The sequence below is a fragment of the Leptodactylus fuscus genome, chromosome 10 (assembly GCF_031893055.1).
Source record: "Leptodactylus fuscus isolate aLepFus1 chromosome 10, aLepFus1.hap2, whole genome shotgun sequence".
NCBI lineage: Eukaryota > Metazoa > Chordata > Amphibia > Anura > Leptodactylidae > Leptodactylus > Leptodactylus fuscus.
The window spans coordinates 72,072,576-72,098,158 of record NC_134274.1 but is presented as its reverse complement, the minus strand read 5'-3'; the positions used below and the strand labels follow the sequence as shown (position 1 = coordinate 72,098,158).

The window sequence follows — 25,583 nt, the reverse complement described above, 5'->3', positions numbered from 1 at the left end:
GAAGTATCAGTACTGTACCTGGCCACTAGAGGTCACCGCAGATGATAAATGGAAGTATTTTTACTGTACCTGGCCACTAGAGGTCACTGTAGGCAGTAGATGAAAGTATCTGTACTGAACTTGGCCACTAGAGGTCACTGGACACAGTAGATAGAAGTATCTGTACTGTACTTGGCCACTAGAGATCACTGCAGACGGTAGATGGAAGTATCAGTACTGTACCTGGCCACTAGAGGTCACTGCAGACAGTAGATGGAAGTATCAGTATTGTTCCAGGATACTAGAGGTCACTGCAAGTAGTAGATGGAAGTATCTGTACTGTACCTGGCCACTGGAAGTCACTGCAGGCAGTAGATGGAAGTATCAGTACCATACCTGGCCACTAGAGGTCACTGCAGGTAGAAGTAGCTGGAAGTGTCTGTACTGTACTTGGCCACTAGAGGTCACTGCAGGCAGTAGATGGAAGTATCACTACTGTACTGTACATGGCCACTAGAGGTCACTGCAGACAGTACCTGGAAGTATCAGTGCTGTCCCTGGCCACTAGAGGACCCTGCAGACAGTAGATGGAAGTATCTGTAGTATACCTGACACTAGAGGTCACTGCAGACAGTAGATGGAAGTATTAGTACTGTACCTGGCTACTAGAGGTCACTGCAAGTAGTAGATGGAAGTTTCTGTATTGTACCTGGCCACTAGAAGTCACTGCAGGCAGTAGATGGAAGTGTCTGTACTATACCTGGCCACTAGAGGTCACTGCAGACAGTAGATGGAAGTATCAGTACTGTACCTGGCCACTAGAGGTCACTGCAGACAGTAGATGTAAGTATCAGTACTGTACCTGGCTACTAGAAGTCACTGTAAGTAGTAGATGGAAGTATCTGTACTGTACCTGGCCATTCGAGGTCACTGCAGGCAGTACATGGAAGTATCAGTACTGTCCCTGGCCACTAGAGGTCACTGGAGACAGTAGATAGAATTATCTGTACTGTACCTGGCCACTAGATGTCACTGCAGGTAGTGGTAGATAGAAGTATCAGTACTCTACCTTGCCACTAGAGGTCATCAGAGAGAGGAGATGGAAATATTTGTACATTACCTGACCACTAGAGGTCACCACAGATGGTAAATGGAAGTATTTATACGGTACCTGGCCACTAGAGGTCACTGCAGGCAGTAGATGGAAGAATCTGTACTGTACCTGGCTACTAGAGGTCACAGCAGACAGTACATGGAAGTATCAGTACTGTACCTGGCCACTAGAGGTCACTGCAGACAGAAGATTGAAGTATCAATACTGTTCCTGGCCACCACAGGTCACTGCAGACAGAATATGGAAGCATCTGTACTGTACCTGGCCACTAGAGGTCACTGCAGGAAGTAGATGGAAGTATCATTACTGTACCTGGCCACTAGAGGTCATAAGAGAGAGGAGATGGAAATATCTGTACATTACCTGACCACTAGAGGTCACCGCAGATGGTAAATGGAAGTATTTATACTGTACCTGGCCCTGGCCACTAGAGGTCAGTGCAGGCAGTAGATGGAAGTATCTGTACTATTCCTGGCCACTAGAGGTCACTGTAGGCAGTAGATGAAAGGATCTGTACTGTACCTGGCCACTAGAGGTCACTGCAGCCAGTAGATAGAGGTATCTGTACTATACCTTGCCACTAGAGGTCACTGCAGACAGTAGGTGGAAGTATCTGTACTGTACCTGGCCACTAGAGGTCACTGCAGACAGTAGATGGAAGTATCAGTACTGTTCCTGGCTACTAGAGGTCACTGCAAGTAGTAGATGGAAGTATCAGTACTATACCTGGCCACTAGAGGTCACTGCAGGTAGAAGTAGCTGGAAGTGTCTGTACTGTACTTAGCCACTAGAGGTAACTGCAGGCAGTAGATGGAAGAATCAGTACTGTACTGTCCATGGCCACTAGAGTTCATTGCAGACAGTAGATGGAAGTATCAGTGCTGTCCCTGGCCACTACAGGACACTGCAGACAGTAGATGGAAGTAACTGTACTGTACCTGGGCACTAGAGGTCACTGTACACAGTAAATGGAGGTATCTGTACTGTACCTTGCCACTAGATGTCACTGCAGGTAGTAGTCGATGGAAGTATCAGTACTCTACCTGGCCACTAGAGGTCATCAGAGAGAGGAGATGGAAATATTTGTACATTACCTTACCACTAGAGGTCACCGCAGATGGTAAATGGAAGTATTTATACTGTACCTGGCCACTAGAGGTCACTGCAGGCAGTAGATGGACGTATCAGTACTGTACCTGGCTACTAGAGGTCACAGCGGACAGTAGATGGAAGTATCAGTACTGTACCTGGCCACTAGAGGTCACTGGAGACAGAAGATGGAAGTATCAGTACTGTTCCTGGCCTCCATAGGTCACTGCAGACAGAAGATGGAAGTATCTGTACTGTACCTGGCCACTAGAGGTCACTGCAGGCAGTAGATGGAAGTATCTGTACTGTACCTGGCCACTAGATGTTACTGCAGGTAGCAGTATATGGAATTATCAGTACTGTACCTGGCCACTAGAGGTCACTGTAGGCAGTAGATGAAAGTATCTGTACTGTACTTGGCCACTAGAGGTCACTGCAGACAGTAGATAGAAGTATCTGTACTGTACTTGGCCACTAGAGGTCACTGCAGACAGTAGATGGAAGTATCAGTACTATACCTGGCCACTAGAGGTCACTGCAGACAGTAGATGGAAGTATCAGTACTGTTCCAGGATACTAGAGGTCACTGGAAGTAGTAGATGGAAGTATCTGTAATGTACCTTGCCACTGGAAGTCACTGCAGGCAGTAGATGGAAGTATCAGTACTATACCTGGCCACTAGAGGTCACTGCAGGTAGAAGTAGCTGGAAGTGTCTGTACTGTCCTTGGCCACTAGCGGTCACTGCAGGCAGTAAATGGAAGTATCACTACTGTACTGTACATGGCCACTAGAGGTCACTGCAGACAGTACATGGAAGTATCTGTAGTATACCTGGCCACTAGAGGTCACTGCAGACAGTAGATGGAAGTATCTGTACTGTATCTGCCCACTAGAGGTCACTTCAGGCAGTAAATGGAAGTATCTGTACTATACCTGGCCACTAGATGTCACTGCAGATACTAGTAGATGGAAGTATCAGTATTGTACCTGGCCACTAGAGGTCATCAGAGAGAGGAGATGGAAATATCTGTACATTACCTGACCACTAGAGATCACCGCAGATGGTAAATGGAAGTATTTATACTGTACCTGGACAGTAGAGGTCACTGCAGACAGTAGATGGAAGTATCTGTACTGCACCTGGGCACTAGAGGTCACTGCAGGTATTGATGGAAGTTTCAGATTTGTACCTGGCCACTAGAGGTCACTGCAGAAAGTAGATGGAAGTAAGTGTACTGTACCTGGCCACTAGAGGTCACTGCAAACAGTAGATGGAAGGATCGGTACTGTACCTGGCCACTAGAGGACACTGCAGACAGAAGATGGAAGTATCAGTACTGTCCCTGGCCACTAGATGTCACTGCAGGCAGTAGATGGAAGTGTCTGTACTATACCTGGCCACTAGAGGTCACTGCATGCAGTAAATGGAAGTATCTGTACTATACCTGGCCACTAGAGGTCACTGCAGGCAGTAGATGGAAGTATTTGTACTGTACGTGGCCACTAGAGGTCACTGCTGACAGTAGTTGGAAGTATCTGTACTGTACCTGGCCACTAGATGTCACTGTAGACAGTAGATGGAAGTATTAGTACTGTACCTGGCTACTAGAGGTCACTGCAAGTAGTAGATGGAAGTTTCAGTATTGTACCTGGCCACTAGAAGTCACTGCAGGCAGTAGATGGAAGTATCTGTACTATACCTGGCCACTAGAGGTCATTGCAGGCAGTAGATGGAAGTATCAGTACTGTACCTGGCCACTCGAGGTCACTGCAGGCAGTAGATGGAAGTATCAGTACTGTCCCTGGCCACTAGAGGTCACTGGAGACAGTAGATGGTATATCAGTACTGTCCCTGGCCACTAGAGGTCACTGCAGACAGTAGATGGAAGTATCTGTACTATACCTGGCAACTAGAAGTCACTGCAGACAGTAGATGGAAGTGTCTGTACTGTACCTGGCCACTAGAGGTCAATGCAGGCAGTAGATGGAAGGATCCGTACTGTTCCTGGGCACTAGATGTCACTGCAGGCAGTAGATGAACGTATCAGTACTGTACCTGGCTACTAGAGGTCACAACAGACAGTAGATGGAAGTATCAGTACTGTACCTGGCCACTAGAGGTCACTGGAGACAGAAGATGGAAGTATCAGTACTGTTCCTAGCCTCCATAGGTCACTGCAGACAGAAGATGAAAGTATCTGTACTGTACCTGGCCACTAGAGGTCACTGTAGGCAGTAGATGGAAGTATCTGTACTGTACCTGGCCACTGGAAGTCACTGCAGGCAGTAGATGGAAGTATCAGTACTATACCTGGCCACTAGAGGTCACTGCAGGTAGAAGTAGCTGGAAGTGTCTGTACTGTACTTGGCCACTAGAGGTCACTGCAGGCAGTAGATGGAAGTATCAGTGCTGTCCCTGGCCACTAGAGGACACTGCAGACAGTAGATGGAAGTATCTGTACTATACCTGGCCACTAGAGGTCACTGCAGACAGTAGATGGAAGTATCTGTACTGTACCTGGCCACTAGAGGTCACTGCACACAGTAAATGGAAGTATCTGTACTATACCTGGCCGCTAGATTTCACTGCAGGTAGTAGTAGATGGAAGTATAAGTACTGTACCTGGCCACTAGAGGACATCAGAGAGAGGAGATGGAAATATCTGTACATTACCTGACCACTAGAGGTCACTGCAGATGGTAAATGGAAGTATTTATACTGTACCTGGCCACTAGAGGTCACTGCAGACAGTAGATGGAAGGATCGGTACTGTACCTGGCCACTAGAGGACACTGCAGACAGAAGATGGAAGTATCAGTACTGTACCTGACCACTAGATGTCACTGCAGGCAGTAGATGGAAGTATCTGTACTATACCTGGCCACTAGATGTCACTGCAGGCAGTAGATGGAAGTATCTGTACTGTACGTGGCCACTAGAGGTCACTGCAGACAGTTGCTGGAAGTATCTGTACTGTACCTGGCCACTAGATGTCACTGCAGACAGTAGATGGAAGTATTAGTACTGTACCTGGCTACTAGAGGTCACTGCAAGTAGCAGATGGAAGTTTCTGTAGTGTACCTGGCCACTAGAAGTCACTGCAGGCAGTAGATGGAAGTATCTGTACTATACCTGGCCACTAGAGGTCACTGCAGACAGTAGATAGAAGTATCAGTACTGTACCTGGCTACTAGAGGTCATTGCAAGTAGTAGATGGAAGTATCTGTACTGTACCTGGCCACTCGAGGTCAGTGCAGGCAGTAGATGGAAGTATCAGTACTGTCCCTGGCCACTAGAAGTCACTGCAGACAGTATATGGAAGTATCTGTACTATACCTGGCCACTAGAGGTCACTGCAGACAGTAGATGGAAGTATCTATACTATACCTGGCCACTAGAGGTCACTGCAGGCAGTAGATGGAAGGATCTGTACTGTACCTGGGCACTAGATGTCACTGCAGGCAGTAGATGGACGTATCAGTACTGTACCTGGCTACTAGAGGTCACAGCAGACAGTAGATGGAAGTATCCGTACTGTACCTGGCCACTAGAGGTCACTGCAGACAGAAGATGGAAGTATCAGTACTGTTCCTGGCCACCACAGGTCACTGCAGACAGAAGATGGAAGTATCTGTACTGTACCTGGCCACTAGAGGTCACTGCAGGCAGTAGATGGAAGTATCTGTACTGTACCTGGCCACTAGATGTCACTGCAGGTAGAAGTAGATGGAAGTATCAGTACTCTACCTGGCCACTAGAGGTCATCAGAGAGAGGAGATGGAAATTTTTGTACATTACCTGACCACTAGATATCACCGCAGATGGTAAATGGAAGCATTTATACTGTACCTGGCCACTAGAGGTCACTGCAGGCAGTAGATGGAAGGATCTGTACTGTACCTGGCTACTAGAGGTCACAGCAGACAGTAGATGGAAGTATCAGTACTGTACCTGGCCACTAGAGGTCACTGCAGACAGAAGATGGAAGTATCAGTACTGTTCCTGGCCACCACAGGTCACTGCAGACAGAAGATGGAAGTATCTGTACTGTACCTGGCCACTAGAGGTCACTGCAGGCAGTAGATGGAAGTATCTGTACTGTACCTGGCCACTAGATGTCACTGCAGGTAGTAGTATATGGAAGTATCATTACTGTACCTGGCCACTAGAGGTCATAAGAGAGAGGAGATGGAAATATCTGTACATTACCTGACCACTAGAGGTCACCGCAGATGGTAAATGGAAGTATTTATACTGTACCTGGCCCTGGCCACTAGAGGTCACTGCAGGCAGTAGATGGAAGTATCTGTACTATTCCTGGCCACTAGAGGTCACTGTAGGCAGTAGATGAAAGTATCTGTACTGTACCTGGCCACTAGAGGTCACTGCAGACAGTAGATAGAGGTATCTGTACTGTACTTGGCCACTAGAGGTCACTGCAAGTTGTAGTTGATGGAAGTATCAGTACTGTACCTGGCCACTAGAGGTCATCAGAGAGAGGAGATGGAAATATCTGTACATTACCTGAACACTAAAGGTCACCGCAGATGGTAAATGTAAGTATTTACCGTATTTTTCGGACTATAAGACGCACTGGACTATACGACGCACCTAGGTTTTAGAGGAGGAAAATAGGGGAAAAAAAATTTGAAGCAAAAAACGGTAAAATATTTAATGTATGAGAGTTGTAGTTTTGCAACAGCTGCAAGGCCACATTGACAGGTGACCCTGCAGCTGTACGGCGATGCATAGAGTGGGTTTTTTTGCGGGGCCAGAAGTACTTTTTAGTTATACCATTTTGGGGAATATCTATTGCTTAGATCACCTTGTATTGAAAAAAAAACCCGGTGGTTTATGACATATGATTTTCAACTTTTATATATATATATATATTCTAGGGACAGGAGGTGATTTAGAACTTTTATTTTTCATATTTTTATTATATATTTTTAAAGGTTTTTTTTTTTTTTTTTTTTAACTATTTTATTCCCCCCCGGAGCTTGAACCTGCGGTCACTTGATCGCAAGTCCCATAGACGGCAATACAAGTGTATTGCCGTCTATGGGCCATTCTGTCTATTAGTATTACGGCTGGTCATAGAGACCAGCCGCAATACTAATACAGCAGTGACAGGCTGGGGAGCCTCATTAGGCTCCCGGCTGTCACCCGAACAGGTCGGCTCCTGCGATATCGCCGCGCAGGAGCCGGCCTGCAACTCTACAGGTACGGGGCCGGTGGGGACCGGCCCCGGGGGAGAAGAGGCCGCTGACAGACTGCAGACCCGGCATCCGCTGTACTAGAGAGGCGGATGCCGGGGAGGGATAGACGCCGGGGCCTGAGACATCGCTCCTCTGCCCTGCCTGAAGCCAGCGGCGGGGGGACGGAGGAGCGGAATAGCATCACTCCTCCCGCTGCTGGCTTCATTCAGGGCAGAGGATCGCAGCAATGTCTCAGGCCCCGGCGTCTATCACTTGCCGGCATTTGCCTCTCTATTACGGCGGGTGCCAGGCACATTCAGACTATAAGACGCACCCTTCTTTTCCCCCAAAATTTTGGGGAAAAAAAGTGCGTCTTATAGTCCGAAAAATACGGTATACTGTTCCTGGCCACTAGAGGTAGTGGCCAGGCAGGCAGTAGATGGAAGCATCTGTACTGTACCTGGGCACTCGAGGTCACTGCAGGCAGTAGATGGAAGTATCAGTACTGTACCTGGCCACTAGAGGTCACTGCAGGCAGTAGATGGAAGTATCAGTACTATACCTGGCCACTAGAGGTCACTGCAGACAGTCGATGGAAGTATCAGTACTGTACCTGGCCACTAGAGGTCACTGCAAGTAGTAGATGGAAGTATCAGTACTGTACCTGGCCGCTAGAGGTCACTGCAGACAGTAGATGGTAGTATCAGTACTGTACGTGGCCACTGGAGGTCACTGCAGGTAGTAGTAGTAGTATGATATGTATTGAAGATCGGAGGGTTTGGTTGTGGAAACAACATTATGTATGAGAACAAGTAGGGAGTAGGATTATTTTATAGATACACACACATATATATATACTAGCTGGTACCCACGACTTCGTCTGCGGTGATTGTAGAAGTGGGTATATACAGGCGTGGGTAAGGTTTTCGTACTGTGTATAAGGTATGGGATATGAAATGTAAGTTTGTATCTTGTTTTTGCTGTAATTCAGAGAATACGAGATAATTTTGTGTTGAAGTTAATTTGTATTTGAGCTGCTATATATACGGTGTTGGGAGAAACTTTACATAGTGACTTTGGGACAGAAGTATTTGAAGTTAACCCTTTTTGATTTTCGTTTTTGACTCCCCTCCTTCTAAACCCCATAACTTTTTTATTTCTCCGCTCCCAGAGCCATATGAGGTCTTAATTTTTCCTGGGACAAATTTTTCTTCATGATGCCACTATTATTTATTCTATATAATGTACTGGGAAGCAGGGAAAAAATTCTGAATGGGGTGGATTTGACGAAAAAATGTATTTCTGCGACTTTCTTACGGGCTTTGGATTTACAGCGTTCACTGCGCAACCAAAATGACATGTCCCCTATATTCTGTGTTTCGTTACGATGCTGGGGATACCAAATTTATATGGTTTTATTTACATTTTGACCCCTTAAAAAAATCCAAAACTGTGTTAAAATTTTTTTCTTTTTAAAAGTCGTCATATTCCGACAGCCGTAACTTTTTTATACTTGCGTGTACGGGGATGTATAGGGCGTCTTTTTTTGCGGGGTCGGATGTACTTTTTAGTTCTACCATTTTCGGAAAATGTTATTGCTTTGATCACTTTTTATTCAAATTTTTATCAGAATCAAAACAGTGAAAAAACGGCGGTTTGGAACTTTTGACCATTTTTCCCACTATGGCGTTTACCGAACAGGAAAAATATTTTTATAGCTTTGTAGAGCGGGCGATTTCGGACGCGGGGATACCTAACATGTATGTGTTTCACAGTTTTTAACTACTTTTATATGTGTTCTCGGGAAAGGGGGGTGATTTGAACTTTTAATCCTTTTTATTTGTTTTTATATTTTTTTTTACTTTTTTTTAAACTTTTTTTTTTGCATTTATTAGACCGCCTAGGGGTATTGACATGGGTGGGCGGTGTCGCGGATTGTTAGAGCGGTGGGAGTCGGCAAACATGGCTGCTCTGGAGCGTTAAAGAGAGCCTCCTGGAGTATCGTTAAGGTGAGGGGCAAAGTGGTAAAGTATATGTATATGTGATTGTGTGGGGTTAGGGGCGAGGCTGTAGAGGGCAATAGGAATTTTGTGGCTTGCTATGGTCCAAAGTGTGTGAGATTGCAGAGATGGTGGTGTGAGTTTGGGTTTTGTGGGGGTCCTGGCACAAACGTATGTGCGCTATTGTGACGAAAAGTAGCCTATTGCGCAATCGGGTGTATTAACCCCTTCCCGACATGCGCCGTAATAGTACGGCGCGTGTCGGGTCTGTAACTATGGCGACCGCCCGGGAGCCGGGCGGCCGTCATAGCCGCCGGGTGTCTACTGCTTTAAGCAGTAGACAACCGGCTCTAATGCCTCCGATCGGTCCCCGGACCGATCGGAGGCATTAACCCCTCCGGCGCTGCTGTCAAAGGCGCCGGAGGCGCCATCTTCCCGGCGGCGCATGGGCGCCGCCATTTTGGCAGGGATCGCCAGCTCCTGGAGCATGCTCTAGGGCCGACCCCCCATTGCCATGACAGCCGGGAGCCTTGTTAAAGGCTCCCAGCCGGTCTGCAAATTCTCTCTTTTGCAGGCTGGTGTATACAGCCTGCAAAAGAGATGATGATTTTTTGTAATGCATTGCAATGCATTAGCATTGTAATGCATTGCATTAGTGATCAGACCCCCTGGGGTTCAACACCCCTAGGGGGTCTAATAAATGCAAAACAAAAATAAAAAAAAAAGTTAAAAAAAATATAAAAAAATATAAAAAGTATTAAAAGTTCAAATCACCCCCCTTTCCCTAGAACAAATATAAAAGTAGTTAAAAACTGTGAAACATATACATGTTAGGTATCCCCGCGTCCGAAATCGCCCGCTCTACAAATCTATAAAAATATTTTTCCTGTTCGGTACACGCCGTAGCAGGAAAAATAGTCAAAAGTGCCAAACCACCGTTTTTTCACTGTTTTAATTCTGATAAAAATTTGAATAAAAAGTGATCAAAGCAATAACATTTCCCGAAAATGGTAGAACTAAAAAGTACACCCAGCCCCGCAAAAAAAGACGCCCTATGCATCTCCGTACACCTATGTATAAAAAAGTTACGGCTGTCGGAATATGGCGACTTTTAGAAAAAAAATTTTTTAACACCGTTTTGGAATTTTTTTTAGGGGTCAAAATGTAAATAAAACCATATAAATTTGGTATCCCTGGAACCGTACCGAAACACAGAATACAGGGGACATGTCATTTTGGCTGCACAGTGAACGCCGTAAAACCAAAGCCCGTAAGAAAGTCGCAGAAATGCATTTTTTCTTCAAATCCACCCCATTCTGAATTTTTTTCCTGCTTCCCAGTACATTATATAGAATAATTAATGGTGGCATCATGAAGAAAAAATTGTCCCGCAAAAATTAAGACCTCATATGACTCTGGGAGCGGAGAAATAAAAAAGTTATGGGGTTTAGAAGGAGGGGAGTCAAAAACGAAAAACGAAAATCAAAAATGCCATCGGCGGGAAGGGGTTAACTATGTTTGTGGAAACTTTCAGCCAAATCGGTCGAGCGGGTTTTGCGTGATTGACTAACAAACATCCGAACATCCAAACATCCAAACACACAAACATCCAAACTCACAAACTTTCACATTTATAATATTAATAGGATATATATATATATAAATTAATGATAATGTCCTTAGGCCAGGTCGGTCAGAACCAATTGATCCCCATTTGCAATTGTTTTGGTAAAGAACTTTATCTACCGCTACATTATAATCCAGAGGAATAGAAAAATATAAGGAATTAAGCAAATCTTCCCTAACAAAGATAAAACCCCATTCCTGATCAAACATAGATGAAGCAATAATGCAGAATTCTTTAGGTGGACATATAAGTTTAGCCTATTTTTGTTATAAGAAGCCATTACCTGTTAGTGCTGTGACCTGATCCCGAGGTGTGTACTCTCCAGAATCGCCACTGTTATGGTGAAGATGTCTTGTTACTCGTGGAGACTGAACTTATTTCCCGGTTGCCTTTAAGAAGAGATTTTGCATGTATAGCTTTCACTGTAAAAATATATTGCGGCCACTGATTCTGATTCACAATGAAACCTGCCCACTTGACTGTATGTTGCACTATATAGAGTTACGTGTCTAATTTCCATACAGGAAGCACAAATCATGACAGCACACGTGTCTCTAATAAAGTGGCCATTCAGTGGCTATGCCAGGTGAATTTTCACGTAAGGCCTGTGTCAACTGTAAAGTTTGGTGGAGGAGGTATACGGCTATGGGGTTGTTTTCATGGGTTGGCACAAGTTCCTCAGATCCAATAAAGAGAAATTTTTATGTTTCAGCATGCCAAGACATTGTGACCATTGTATGGTCCTATCTTTGTGGGAACAGTTTGGAGAAGCCCCCTTTCTGTTCCAGCATAACCGTGACCCAGTGCACAAAGAAAGGACTATAAAAGTATGGTTGGGTGACTTGACTTGCCACAGAACCCTAACCTCAAACCGATCAAACACCTTTGGGATATACTAAAACTCAGCCCTCTCACCCAACCTCAATGCCTGACCTCACAAATGTTCTTCTGAATGGTCAAGAGAGGTGTCCTAATAAGTCTGTCCATATCGTGTTTGACGCTTTGCCAGATCCATCCCATGGAAGTTCTGACACAAATGTGGACATAGGATAATTTTGCTTCTATTGAAAGCGTAACTTAAAGCTTCTGGGCCCCATTGTAAAATCTCTAACAGGCCCTTCCAACCTTGTGTCATTTAGAATAATGGTACACTATGTGACAGCGGGGCCTTTGGGACCCCCACAAGGCCCAGGACCCGGGAACAACGGCTACCCCTGCATCCCCTATAGCTATGCCCCCGATATATACAGAATATCCGAATCTGTATAACAAGTTAGTAGGTTTTTTTGGTAAGTGACAAAAAAGAATACAACACATGCATACCTCCCAACCGTCCCGATTTCCGCGGGACATTCACGATTTGGGTGACATGTCCCGCGGTCCCTGTTGGAGGGAGGTATGATCCAGAGGACGCAGATCTGAGTTGAACACATATGCGGCTGAAGTAAGGAGCTGACACAGGTCAGCTCCTCGCTTCGCCGCTGCGCGCCTCCCTCGCTGACACATGCAGCTGAAGGAAGGAGCTGACACAGGTCAGCTCCTCGCTTCGCCGCTGCGCGCCTCCCTCGCTGACACATGCAGCTGAAGGAAGGAGCTGACACAGGTCAGCTCCTCGCTTCGCCGCTGCATGTCTCTCTCGCTGACACATATGCGGCTGAAGCGAGGAGCTGACCTGTGTCAGCTCCTCGCTTCACCGCCGGCTCCTGTTTTGCAGACGGGATGTGTGGAGGGACATGTGTCACATCGCATCTGCAAACCAGGAGCCGGCGGCAGCGGCGAAGCGAGGAGCTGACACAGGTCAGCTCCTCGCTTCAGCCGCATATGTGTCAGCGAGAGAGACACACAGCGGCGAAGCGAGGAGCTGACCTGTGTCAGCTCCTTCCTTCAGCCGCATGTGTCAGCGAGAGAGGCGCACAGAGAGCGGCGAGGGAGCAGAGGAGAAGGTAAGTTTAATGTGGAGGTGGAACGTGAATCTGGGGGCAGATGAAGGAGAGGACGGCATGACACTGGGGGCAGAGATGGAGAGGACGGCATGACACAGGGGGCAGAGATGGAGAGGACGGCATGACACTGGGTGCAGAGATGGAGAGGACGGCATGACACAGGGGGCAGAGATGGAGAGGACGGCATGACACTGGGGGCAGAGATGGGGGGACATGACACTGGGGGGCAGAGATGGAGAGGACATGAATCTGGGGGCAGAGATGTGGAGACATGAATCTGGGGGAAGAGATGGGGGACATGAATCTGGGGGCAGAGATGGAGGGACATGAATCTGGGGGCAAAGATGGAGGGGACATGAATCTGGGTGCAGAGATGGGGGGACATGAATCTGAGGGCAGAGATGGGGGACATGAATCTGGGGCAGAGATGGGGGGGACATGAATCTGGGGGCAGAGATGGGGGACATGAATCTGGGGGCAGAGATGGGGGACATGAATCTGAGGGCAGAGATGGGGGGACATGAATCTGGGGCAGAGATGGGGGGACATGAATCTGGGGGCAGAGATGGGGGACATGAATCTGGGGGCAGAGATGGGGGGACATGAATCTGGGGGCAGAGATGGGGGACATGAATCTGGGGGCAGAGATGGAGGGACATGAATCTGGGGGCAGAGATGGAGGGGGGACATGAATCTGGGGGGATGAATCTGGGGGCAGAGATGGAGGGACATGAATCTGGGGGCAGAGATGGAGGGGACATGAAACTGGGGGCAGAGATGTGGGGACATGAATCTGGGGGCAGAGATGGAAGGGGGACATGAAACTGGGGGCAGATGAAGGGTGTATATGAAACTGGGGGAGAGATAGAGGGGGGACATATAATTTACGGGTGACTGTAGGAGGATTATACTGTGTGTGGGCACATGAAAAATTAACGAGTGGGCGGAGTCAACACAAAAGTGGGCAGGGCTAAATTTGCCGCGGCGCGCATAGCGCACCGCACATTTTGTCCCTCTTTCAGTTCTTCAAAAGTTGGGAGGTATGGTAATGTCCGCCTGAGGTAAATCTCCTTCTTATCACCTGAGGGATATCCAGGAATCTCTCGGCTGTTTCTGGACGATTCTGCTCCTCTCGTGGCATGGTTGTCGTCAGGTTGTCTGATATATGGAGATTATTAGTAGTGATATATCTGTGAGGTGAGGTATTTATGGCAGCAGCATATAGGTGGGCTAGAAGGGGTTTGGTGGTGATAGACTCCAATGAATTCATTGAATCACGCCATTCCCCTTCTGTCACCTACTAGGCCGCAGCTGAAGCCTGTGCTGCCATACAGCAGTGTTGTATAAGAAAGCTACTGATCATATAACATTAAAATGATGACACGCAAGTAATGGTGGGCTTGTATAATGTAAGGTAGTGTAAAATGTCTGTCAGACTCCAAGACAACCCAAATATTTCCATCACTATTGGAGGGGCTTACAGTCCTATGAAAAAGTTTGGGCACCCCTATTAATCTTAATCATTTTTTGTTCTAAATATTTTGGTGTTTGCAACAGCCATTTCAGTTTGATATATCTAATAACTGATGGACACAGTAATATTTCAGGATTGAAATGAGGTTTATTGTACTAACAGAAAATGTGCAATATGCATTAAACCAAAATTTGACCGGTGCAAAAGTATGGGCACCCTTATCATTTTATTGATTTGAATTCCCCTAACTACTTTTTACTGACTTACTGAAGCACAAAATTGGTTTTGTAACCTCAGTGAGCTTTGAACTTCATAGCCAGATGTATCCAATCATAAGAAAAGGTATTTAAGGTGGCCAATTGCAAGTTGATCTCCTATTTGAATCTCCTCTGAAGAGTGGCATCATGGGCTACTCAAAACAACTCTCAAATGATCTGAAAACAAAGATTGTTCAACATAGTTGTTCAGGGGAAGGATACAAAAAGTTGTCTCAGAGATTTAACCTGTCAGTTTCCACTGTGAGGAACATAGTAAGGAAATGGAAGACCACAGGGACAGTTCTTGTTAAGCCCAGATGTGGCAGGCCAAGAAAAATATCAGAAAGGCAGAGAAGAAGAATGGTGAGAACAGTCAAGGACAATCCACAGACCACCTCCAAAGAGCTGCAGCATCATCTTGCTGCAGATGGTGTCACTGTGCATCGGTCAACTATACAGCGCACTTTGCACAAGGAGAAGCTGTATGGGAGAGTGATGAGAAAGAAGCCGTTTCTGCACGTACGCCACAAATAGAGTTGCCTGAGGTATGAAAAAGCACATTTGGACAAGGCAGCTTCATTTTGGAAACAAAAATTTAGTTGTTTGGTTATAAAAAAAGGCGTTATGCATGGCGTCCAAAAAGAAACAGCATTCCAAGAAAAACACATGCTACCCACTGTAAAATTTGGTGGAGGATCCATCATGCTTTGGGGCTGTGTGGCCAATGCCGGCATCGGGAATCTTGTTAAAGTTGAGAGTCGCATGGATTCCACTCAGTATCAGCAGATTTTTGAGAATAATGTTCAAGAATCAGTGACGAAGTTGAAGTTACGCCGGGGATGGATATTTCAGCAAGACAATGATCCAAAACACCGCTCCAAATCCTCAGGCATTCATGCAGAGGAACAATTACAATGTTCTGGAATGGCCATCCCAGTCCCCAGACCTGAATATCATTGAACATCTGTGGGATGATTTGAAGCGGGCTGTCCATGCTCGGCGACCATCTAACTTAACTGAACTTGAATTGTTTGTCCAAAATACCTTTATCCAGGATCCAGGAACTGATTAAAAGCTACAGGAAGCGACTAGAGGCTGTTATCTTTGCAAAAGGAGGATCTACTAAATATTAATGTCACTTTTCTGTTGAGGTGCCCATACTTTTGCACCGGTCAAATTTTGGTTTAATGCATATTGCACATTTTCTGTTAGTACAATAAACCTCATTTCAATCCTGAAATATTACTGTGTCCATCAGTTATTAGATATATCAAACTGAAATGGCTGTTATAAACACCAAAATATTTAGAACTAAAAATGATTAAGATTAATAGGGGTGCCCAAACTTTTTCATAGGACTGTATATGCAGAGGGGGTAATTAAACTGGGTCTCTGGGCTGATCAATTGATGATCTATCATTGGGTGAGGATATCAAATGAAAATCAGCAAGGGTCAGATCAAGTGGCGTAACTAGGAATGGCGAGGCCCCGTGGCGAACTTTTGACATGCCCCCCCCCCTGACTGATACCAAAGACCTCGAAAAACTAACCCCACCCCCCGCATTTCTGCGCACACTATTATGCCCCATAGTGGCCCCTGAACACAGTATTATCCCCATAGTGGACCCCTACACACAGTATTATGCCCCATAGTGGCCCCTGTACACAGTATTATGCCCCAGAGTGGCCCCTGCACACAGTATTATGCCCCATAGTGGCCCCTGCACACAGTATTATCCCCATAGTGACTCCTGCACACAGTATTATGCCCCATTGTGGACCACCCATGAACAATTATTATACACTAGGGTCTTTTCAGACCCCAGAGTATAATGATCGGAAACCCAGGGGAGGATACAAACATAAAAAAAAACCACTGTTACTTGCCTATCCTGGGCTCTGGGGCACTCCCTGCTGATGTTGGCCATCTTCAATGATGGAAGAGATTTCACTTGAGCCAGACCTGCCTTGCAACGCATAATGATGCAAGCCCGGCCCACGTGACGTCATTAAATAGGCCTGAAGCCTTCCGGAGCCCAGGCGAGGTAAGTAACAGTGTTTTTTATGTTCCCTCTCCTAGCCCTCCGATTATTATACTCGGGGGTCTGAAAAGACTCCCGAGTATAATGATGGCAGGGTTTGCGGGCCTGCACCCTCACCTAGCGATCCTTCCCCTGATCATAGCCGCCTTTGCAAAAGGGGACGCGTCGATGGCTGTGAGCAGGAGTGAGAATCGGTAAGTAAATAGGGCCCATTACCTGTTACTGTGTGGAGCCACTGTGAAGCATTATACAAGGGGGTTTCTGGGTACCATATTATATTGTGTGGGACCACTGCAGAGAACTATACTAGAGGGTCCCTTTGAAGGCATATTATACTGTGTGGAGCGTACTATATTGTGTGAGGCCACTGTGGAGAATTGTACTGGGGGGGGCATTTGGAGAGCGTACTATATTGTGTGAGGCCACTGTGGAGCATTATATTGGGGGTGGCGTTGTGGGGAGTCTTTTATACTGTGTGACATATTGTGAGGATGCTGGGGAGCATATTATACTATGTTGGGCCACTAAGGGGTTATTATGTTGAGACTCTGGGGAGTATATTATACTGTGCGGAGTGTTGTAAACAATGTGGGATCACTATAGGGAAGCACTTTATACTGTGGAGGGCACTGGAGCATTATATACCATGCAGAGTATTATTCTCTGGGGGGAGGGGGGTGTCAAAATTTCTGCCGGCAGTCGTGTGTGTTATGTATGCATCACAGCTCCCTCTCTATAATCTTGCATGTAGGTGTAGTGCTCCATGGCCGAGTCATTCCCCATACAGTACTGTGCATGAACCGGCCATGGAGCTATTGGGGCATACACAGTACTGTAGGGGATGATTACACTTGGAACATACTCATTAATGCCAGATAATCAGCACATATGTAAGATTCCAGTGAAGGAGCCGCAGTGTAGGCTATTAGCAGGGAGCTGTTGATTGGGTCCCCAGAACAAGTTCACTCAAATGGGAATGAGCTGCAGTTGGGCCCTGTGACCTATCAATGTGATGTCACTTGGCTTGTGAAGCAGAAGCAGTGCTCAGGGAGCGTTGCTGAAGCGTCAATCACCTGATCCCCAGTGTTAGACCCCTGTTGGGGTCATCCTCAATTAAAAAGACCTGGAAAATCCCTAATTTTTCCAATCCTTTTGACACCAATACTTTTTTTTTTGTTAAAAACTGCATCCAAAAACTGTGGCATTTTGCATAAAACTACTGTATGCACCACCCTGAAGATGAACCTATGAATAGGACCATGTCAGCACAGGTGTATAGGTGGGTCAGGCTCACACAAGGCAGCTTTTAAGAAGATTTTTTTTTATTCACTCTTTATACAAAGTCAGGTTCACAACAGTAAGGCCGGGTTCACACGGAGTTACGTGCCGCGAGATTTGGCACGTAGACGCCGCGTGACCCTTTGCGTGCCATACACGCTCCCATTCATTTCAATGGGAGCGGGGAGCGTATGCGCCGCGCTAGTTTGCGGCCGTGAATAAATGCACGGCCGCAAACTAGCGCGGCGCATACGCTCCCCGCTCCCATTGAAATGAATGGGAGCGTGTACGGCACGCAAAGGGTCACGCGGCGTCTACGTGCCAAATCTCGCGGCACGTAACTCCGTGTGAACCCGGCCTAAGAAAGCGTACATGAAGTTACATTCAAGTGCATTAAAAGAACATAATATTCTGCTGAGACATATGTACAATAACAGATAACCTGTATGAGGAGAGAGTTTACTTGCTGCCTCCCCCTATTATCTTTATAGAACCTCCCCATACACATAACACAGCATGAAGGGGCTCGGTGAAGATGGCAGTGAAGGTGAGTAAGTGTCTGATGGGGTCACACAGCTCATAGAAGGACAACTGCCCGGCCTCGTAATCCAGACAGATCCTAAATCTTTCACTGGAGATCTTGTCAGGTAAATTAGTTATTTGCCAAGCATGTCTAGCTGCAAACTGACCATGTATATTTCTCTCCAAACACCAGGACTTGGTATTACATCCAATGAATGACGGATATCCCTTCCTCTCCATACTGGGATAACACATCCCCACACTCCAGGTGGAAGATATACTGCTCTCCACATCCAAATAATGTTTCCCCGAGGCAAATTTCATGTGACTTAACACTTGAGGATACGGATCGAATCTCTCTATTGTTTCTACACGACTGCATGGCTTTAATGTCCAACCTGCAAGTTTCTGATTCTCTGATATAGTTAAATATTCATTAGCAGTATTAATGTTCAGGGTTAGGCGGGAATGATTCTTAAAATAGATCCCAAACTTAATATGTCCTATTACATCGCATAATTTTTGTATTAAGCCTGAAAGCTTATCTACATCCAGATCATCTACATTATGGAGCTGTGTATCATGTCCAGTGTCCTCATCACCTCCCCCCTCAGGATCGCACAAATCAACGGTTTCTTGATCCTGTAAGACAGTCAGTGGATCAGCCATGTTACACAGCTCTTTAAAGTGCCGCATCTTTCTGGACACTTTGTCCTTCTTTATCTCCTGTTGATTAATCAGAGAAAAGAACTTGTGCGAATCTTCCTTTTTCTTCTGAGAGATAACATTCAGGATCCTCCATTTTTTCTTACTCAACTGTTTCTCAATGTCTATAAACAAGTCGTTCACTTTCTCCGTTTCTGCATAAGCTTTTTCTTGGACTTTTGTTTTACACTTCCTCAGACTCTGGAGCAACTGCTCCGTCTCCTGTTTTCTTTTATTCAGTTTCTGGTGAACACTCCTCAGTCTCGCCTTCCTTTTCTCAGAGGCCTCTTCCAGTGTTTCCACCAGATGTCCCTGATGTTCTTCTGCTGAGCAGTCGGCACAGATATAAGACGCATCATCATTGCAGTAGTATACAAGGCTCTTCTTATGGACAAAACATTTCCTGTCCTCCAAGTTATTGCTGGAATCAGATAAAACACCTTCTGGTGACTTGTTGTGAATCTCCAGGTGTTTATCTCCTGCATGTGTTGGTTGAATAAATAGAAATTTCTCCATTATTTTTCGCAGAGTTATGTTCTTTACCAGTATAGGCCGCTCCTCAAACATTTCTCTACATTCAGGACAGGAATAAATTCCAGACTCGTCCTGTGTATCCAGAAGACGATCAATACAGATCCGGCAGAAGTTGTGGCCACATGTCAGCATTACAGGATCGGTGTAAGTGTTCAGACAGATGGAGCAGTTCAGCTCGGCTCTGAGAGATGCAACAGATGCCATGGCTGAAAGAAGAAGGAAGAGAGAAAACTAAATAAATACAGTTCATACATACATAGGATTACTGTGCAAAAGGTTATTAATAAAATGCAAAAGGAATGGTCAAAATACAAATCTAACTGAATTCCAATATTTGATAGGCCTCAGTGGTGACCCCAGAGCACATGATGTCACCCAGGAGGCTGGAGGAGGCCAGAAGAGGCCCCAGAGAAAAAGCCTGATGCAGTAAGGTCCATTCACATGGAGTATTTTGGCGTGAATTCTGGCGCGGAATGCGCGTCAGAATCCGCGCGGGAACAAAAGCCACCCATTGACTTCAATGGGTTCCTTTTTTTGCGAGCGGAGTGGGTGGAAAAAGGAACCCATTGAAGTCAGTGGGTTCCCGCGCTGATTCTGACACGCATTCCACACCAGAATGAGCGCACAGAAACTCCGTGTGAATGTCCTCTAAAGAGACCCAGAGTAGGTGAGCGAAGGTGAGTATATCTGCTTGTTATCTTTTAATCTTCCCCTGGGACTACTACTATTTTTACCATGGGCACCGAAGAGACTCCAGAGTATGATCATTTCATTTCTGATTCCTTATTTATGAACCACCAAAGTTTTGTTTTTTGGGTAGAACCTAAAACTTTTGAAAATTTTGGTCAAAATTGATTCTATCCAAAATGATTCACTCGTCTCTAATTCTCAGCACTGTGACCCAAGCCATGCACACACCACAACAGTACAAGACACAAGTGGGCAGATAAAAAAGTTCACCTCTCCGATCAGCCTCAGCTCAACTCTATAAGGGTATATTCACGGTTGAAGTGAAGAAAAATGACATCAAAACTGCATTAAAAATACACAAACAGTTTGTATTTAAAGGGGTTGTCCACTGTCAGACCAACAATGAGAGACCGTCGTTATTTGTATAATGAAAAGTTCTACAATTTTCCAATATACTTTCTGTATCTATTCCTCAGTTTTCTAGATCTCTGCTTGCTGTCTTTCATTCTGTTACTTCCGGTGGATAAAGTTCAGTCTGTTGTCATGTGGCATGACTGATTTTTATTCACTGTAGGTAAGCAGAATGTAGGAGAGCAGAGATCTAGAAAATTGTAAAGCATTGATTGATATAGAAAATATATTGAAAAAAAAGGGACAACTTTTCTATATACAAACAAGAATATTGGCCGCTCAATATTTGGGTGCATGCACACTACGTAACGCCGGGCGTGTATGAGAGCCGTACACGCCGGCATTACGGCAGACTGCCGAACACTTCCCATTCACTTCAATGGGAGCGCTCGTAACAGCGGCGTTTACGAGCGCTCCCATTGAAGTGAATGGGAAGTGTTCGGCAGCCCTGCTGTAACGCCGGCGTGTACGGCTCTCATACACGCCCGGCGTTACGTAGTGTGCATGCACCCTTTATCTGAAACTGGACATCGCCTTTTACAGGCATCACCTATATAAACAGCAACCTCATCCAAAACTGCAGAAATAAAAACGTTTACTGCACTGCAATCGTTATATTTTTAAAATTAAAATATAATAAAATACAATAAGATAATAGATTTTATTTTTTCACTAAAACAAAAAAACAAAAAAAAACGAAACCACACATTCGGCTAGGCATAAAAAATGATCACAAGGCTCCTAATTTGTTCACAAGTCTGATCAGAATGTATAAGACCACTACTTACTTTATGACTGTATCTTTAAAGTCAATATTTCACTCAAAAGACCTATTCCTTAAATCAAGTTTTTATATTAAACATATTTTTAAGAATTTATTTTTCATTTCCAGGTCATTATCTATAATAATAATAATAAAAACTTACTAAATCCTGTAATTTTCACTCTGATCACTAAGCCTAAGAAATAATGACTGTTTGCAATCACAGGCTTTAACAGTGACCGGGGGCAGCTGACATCACAGAGGAGATTGGAAGCCCAGGATATGTGAGAAAGTGTGAGTAGGAGTGGGTTTTTTTCCCCATTTTTCCCCACCTTCACTGAACTTCTGAATATATATATATGTATATAGATAGACAGATGATAGATAGATAGATAGATAGATAGATAGATAGATAGATAGATAGGAGATAGATAGATAGATATGAGATAGATAGATAATAGATAGATAGATAGATAGATAGATAGATAGATAGATAGATAGATAGATAGATAGGAGATAGATAGATGATAGATAGATAGGAGATAGGAGATAGATAGATAGATAGATAGATAGATAGATAGATAGATAGATAGATAGATAGATAGATAGATAGATAGATAGATAGATGATAGGAGATAGATATGAGATAGATAGATAGATAGATAGATAGATAGATAGATAGATAGATAGGAGATAGATAGATAGATAGATAGATAGATAGATAGATAGATAGATAGATAGGAGATAGATAGATAGATAGATAGATGATATTAGATAGATAGATAGATAGATAGATAGATAGATAGATGATAGGAGATAGATAGATAGATATGAGATAGATAGATAGATAGATAGATAGATAGATAGATAGATAGATAGATAGATAGGAGATAGATAGATAATAGATAGATAGATAGATATGAGATAGACACACATCCAGGGGAGCAACCCCGACTCCTACCACCACCAAGCATGGCTAAGCCACCTGAGCAAAATCGACACCCCCCAACCAAACAGCTGCCAACCACCAAACCAAAAACACCAACAGATGATATCCAAGGCCAAAATAAAGGCGACCACAGGCAAACAGAGAGCGGTACATTGAAGAATGGAGAAACAAAATAAATAACTCCAAGAAACTCTGAAACTCTCAAGCTTGAAAAAGGTTCAGATAAGAACCGAAACGTCGCTGCTTGGAATAAACCCACACTTTTTCTAAATGTTGGAGTGCTGCCATTTTTTCCATTTCTTAGATAGATAGATAAATAGATAGATAGATAGATAGGAGATAGATAGATAGATAGGTGATAGATAGATAGATAGATAGGAGATAGATAGATAGATAGATAGATAGATAGGTGATAGATAGATAGATAGATAGATAGATAGATAGATAGATAGGCGATAGATAGATAGGCGATAGATAGATAGATAGATAGATAGATAGATAGATAGATAGATAGATAGATAGAGTCTATGGTCTAAAGAGACCCCAGAATGTAACAAAGGCAGTTCCGGTGCACAAACTTGCAGCAAACCTGGTGAATATTTGCAAAACATATCGCTAACTTCATCAATTACCAAATAGAACCAATTAATGTAACCCCAAATAAGAAAAGAGTTTCAAATGATTCCCACAAACCTAACATAACATGACTCCAAAAAAGAGGAACCAAAAAATAAAATACATAAATATTTCATTAACTAATTTCAAATAATGCAGATAGAATGACACATGGAGACAAACAGGAGAGGGTCCACTAAAAGCAGACAAATACCACAACCCCCCAAGAGAACAAGTAGCCAGAGAGGCCCCCCAAAAAGATCAAAACAAATCACCGAGTGTAGGAGTACAATATAGTCAAATACACAAAAGCTGACCCAATGTACATACTCAGATAACAAAAACTCATGAAGTATATACTTTCAATGTATATGACAAGGATCAGCAATGAAACCACACATTTAACAGCACATACCTACAGACATCATTAAAGTAGACGAACCCTAATCGGGGGAACCACTCCTGCTACCGTCCCAGGGATGACACTCAACTGCCTCGTCAATTACTAGTCACAGATTATCTCCTCTATATCTATACATGTACACTAACACTGAACATATTCACAAGGCTTTCAAAAAGTTTTGTCCTTACCTTATAACCTTTATCTCTGTCCTTCTCAGCTGTTCTTCTTGCAGTTCTTACTCTCAAATCCACAGCTTATAGAGTTTCTGTGCTCTCTCTCTTTATATTGTTTCCCTACCCCATCCCCTGGCGGTACAATTGGGCTCTGGGCATATGCCACACCTCTTCTCCCACCCCTTGGGAGCATTTGTAATGCATGCGCATGTTCAAAGCACCCAAACACTGCTAAACCCATCACACTCCAAAAAATAAAAAATAAATCGACACCAAAGTGCAATCCCAAAATTATATGTAAACTCCCAAATAAAAAAAAGTTCCAGGGTCAATAAATACAGCCTGCAGATTATAAAAGTCCTCCAAATTCAGACCCCTAAATAAATTTAGACTCCCAGACCCCCAAAATCTCAGGACAGTTCCTAGAGTAGAAATCCCCAAATAAATACAGATCCCATAATTATAGCGGATCCTAGCATGAGTATTAACCCTAGAGCTGCTACATAAATACAGTCAGACCAGACCTCTAAAGAAACACAGACTTCTTATAGAAATGGAGACCCCAGAATACAGACCAGGCCCTCAAACAATGCAGCAAAATCTACAATAAAAACCACAACTTTCTCACAATGTGTGATTCCACTATATACATGTGACAGTTCTGATTATCTCAGACCTAATGTTTGTGTAAAATGGACAAGTTATTCTATTTGTGACCTCATTCAACGACAGTGAATAAAATGGCTGATTTTAAATCCATGAGAGTGAATGGGTGTATACACATGTCCGTTTTTTTTGATGGATACAGAAATAACCTCAATGCGCCCATTAATCTTCAAGGGAACTAAAATGTCCCTGTGATTGTCACGTGGATGAGGCAAAAAAAAAACCCAGACCAACATTTTTTAACAGTTTTGGATTTGTTTTTAAGGGGTCAAAATGTAATTAAAACCATATAAATTTGGTATCCCCGGAATCGTAACGAAACAAAGAATACAGGGGACATGTCATTTTGGTTGTACAGTGAACGCCGTAAAACCAAAGCCCGTAAGAAAGTCGCAGAAATGCATTTTTTCTTGAAATCCACCCCATTTTGAATTTTTTCCCTGCTTCCCAGTACATTATATAGAATAAATAATGGTGGCATCATGAAGAAAAATTTGTCCCGCAAAAATTAAGACCTCATATGGCTCTGGGAGCGGATAAATAAAAAAGTTATGGGGTTTAGAAGGAGGGGAGTCAAAAATGAAAATCAAAAAATGCCATCGGCGGGAAAGGGTTAACTTCAGATACCTCTGTCCCAAAGTCACTATGTAAAGTTTCTCACAACACCGTATATATAGCAGCTCAAATACAAATTAACTTCAACACAAAAGTCTCACGTATTCTCTGAATTATAGCAAAAACAAGATACAAACTTACATTTCATATCCCATACCTTATACACAGTACGAAAACCTTACCCACGCCTGTATATACCCACTGCTACAATCACCGCAGACGAAGTCGCGGGTACCAGCTAGTATCCCATAATTATAGCGGATCCTAGCATGAGTATTAACCCTAGAGCTGCTACATAAATACAGTCAGACCAGACCTCTAAAGAAACACAGACTTCTTATAAAAATGGAGACCCCAGAATAAATTCCTCAGACTAGACCCCAGAATACAGACCAGGCCCTCAAACAATGCAGCAAAATCTACAATAAAAACCACAACTTTCTCACAATGTGTGATTCCACTATATACATGTGACAGTTCTGATTATCTTGGACCTAATGTTTGTGTAAAATGGACGAGTTATTCTATTTGTGA

General features: G+C 44.2%; 1 protein-coding gene across 1 annotated transcript; it reads right to left on the bottom strand.

Moving 5' to 3' along the window:
- Window positions 1–18,462: 18,462 nt before the first annotated feature.
- Window positions 18,463–19,968, bottom strand: LOC142219208 (E3 ubiquitin-protein ligase TRIM11-like). The gene has a single exon (XM_075288161.1). The coding sequence runs from the start codon at window positions 19,966–19,968 to the stop codon at window positions 18,463–18,465; it is 1,506 nt and encodes a 501-aa protein (XP_075144262.1).
- Window positions 19,969–25,583: the final 5,615 nt, after the last annotated feature.

What these genes read in the sequence shown, in the direction of transcription:
- LOC142219208 (XM_075288161.1), bottom strand. Translation starts at nt 19,968, where the DNA reads ATGGCATCTGTTGCATCTCTCAGAGCCGAGCTGAACTGCTCCATCTGT.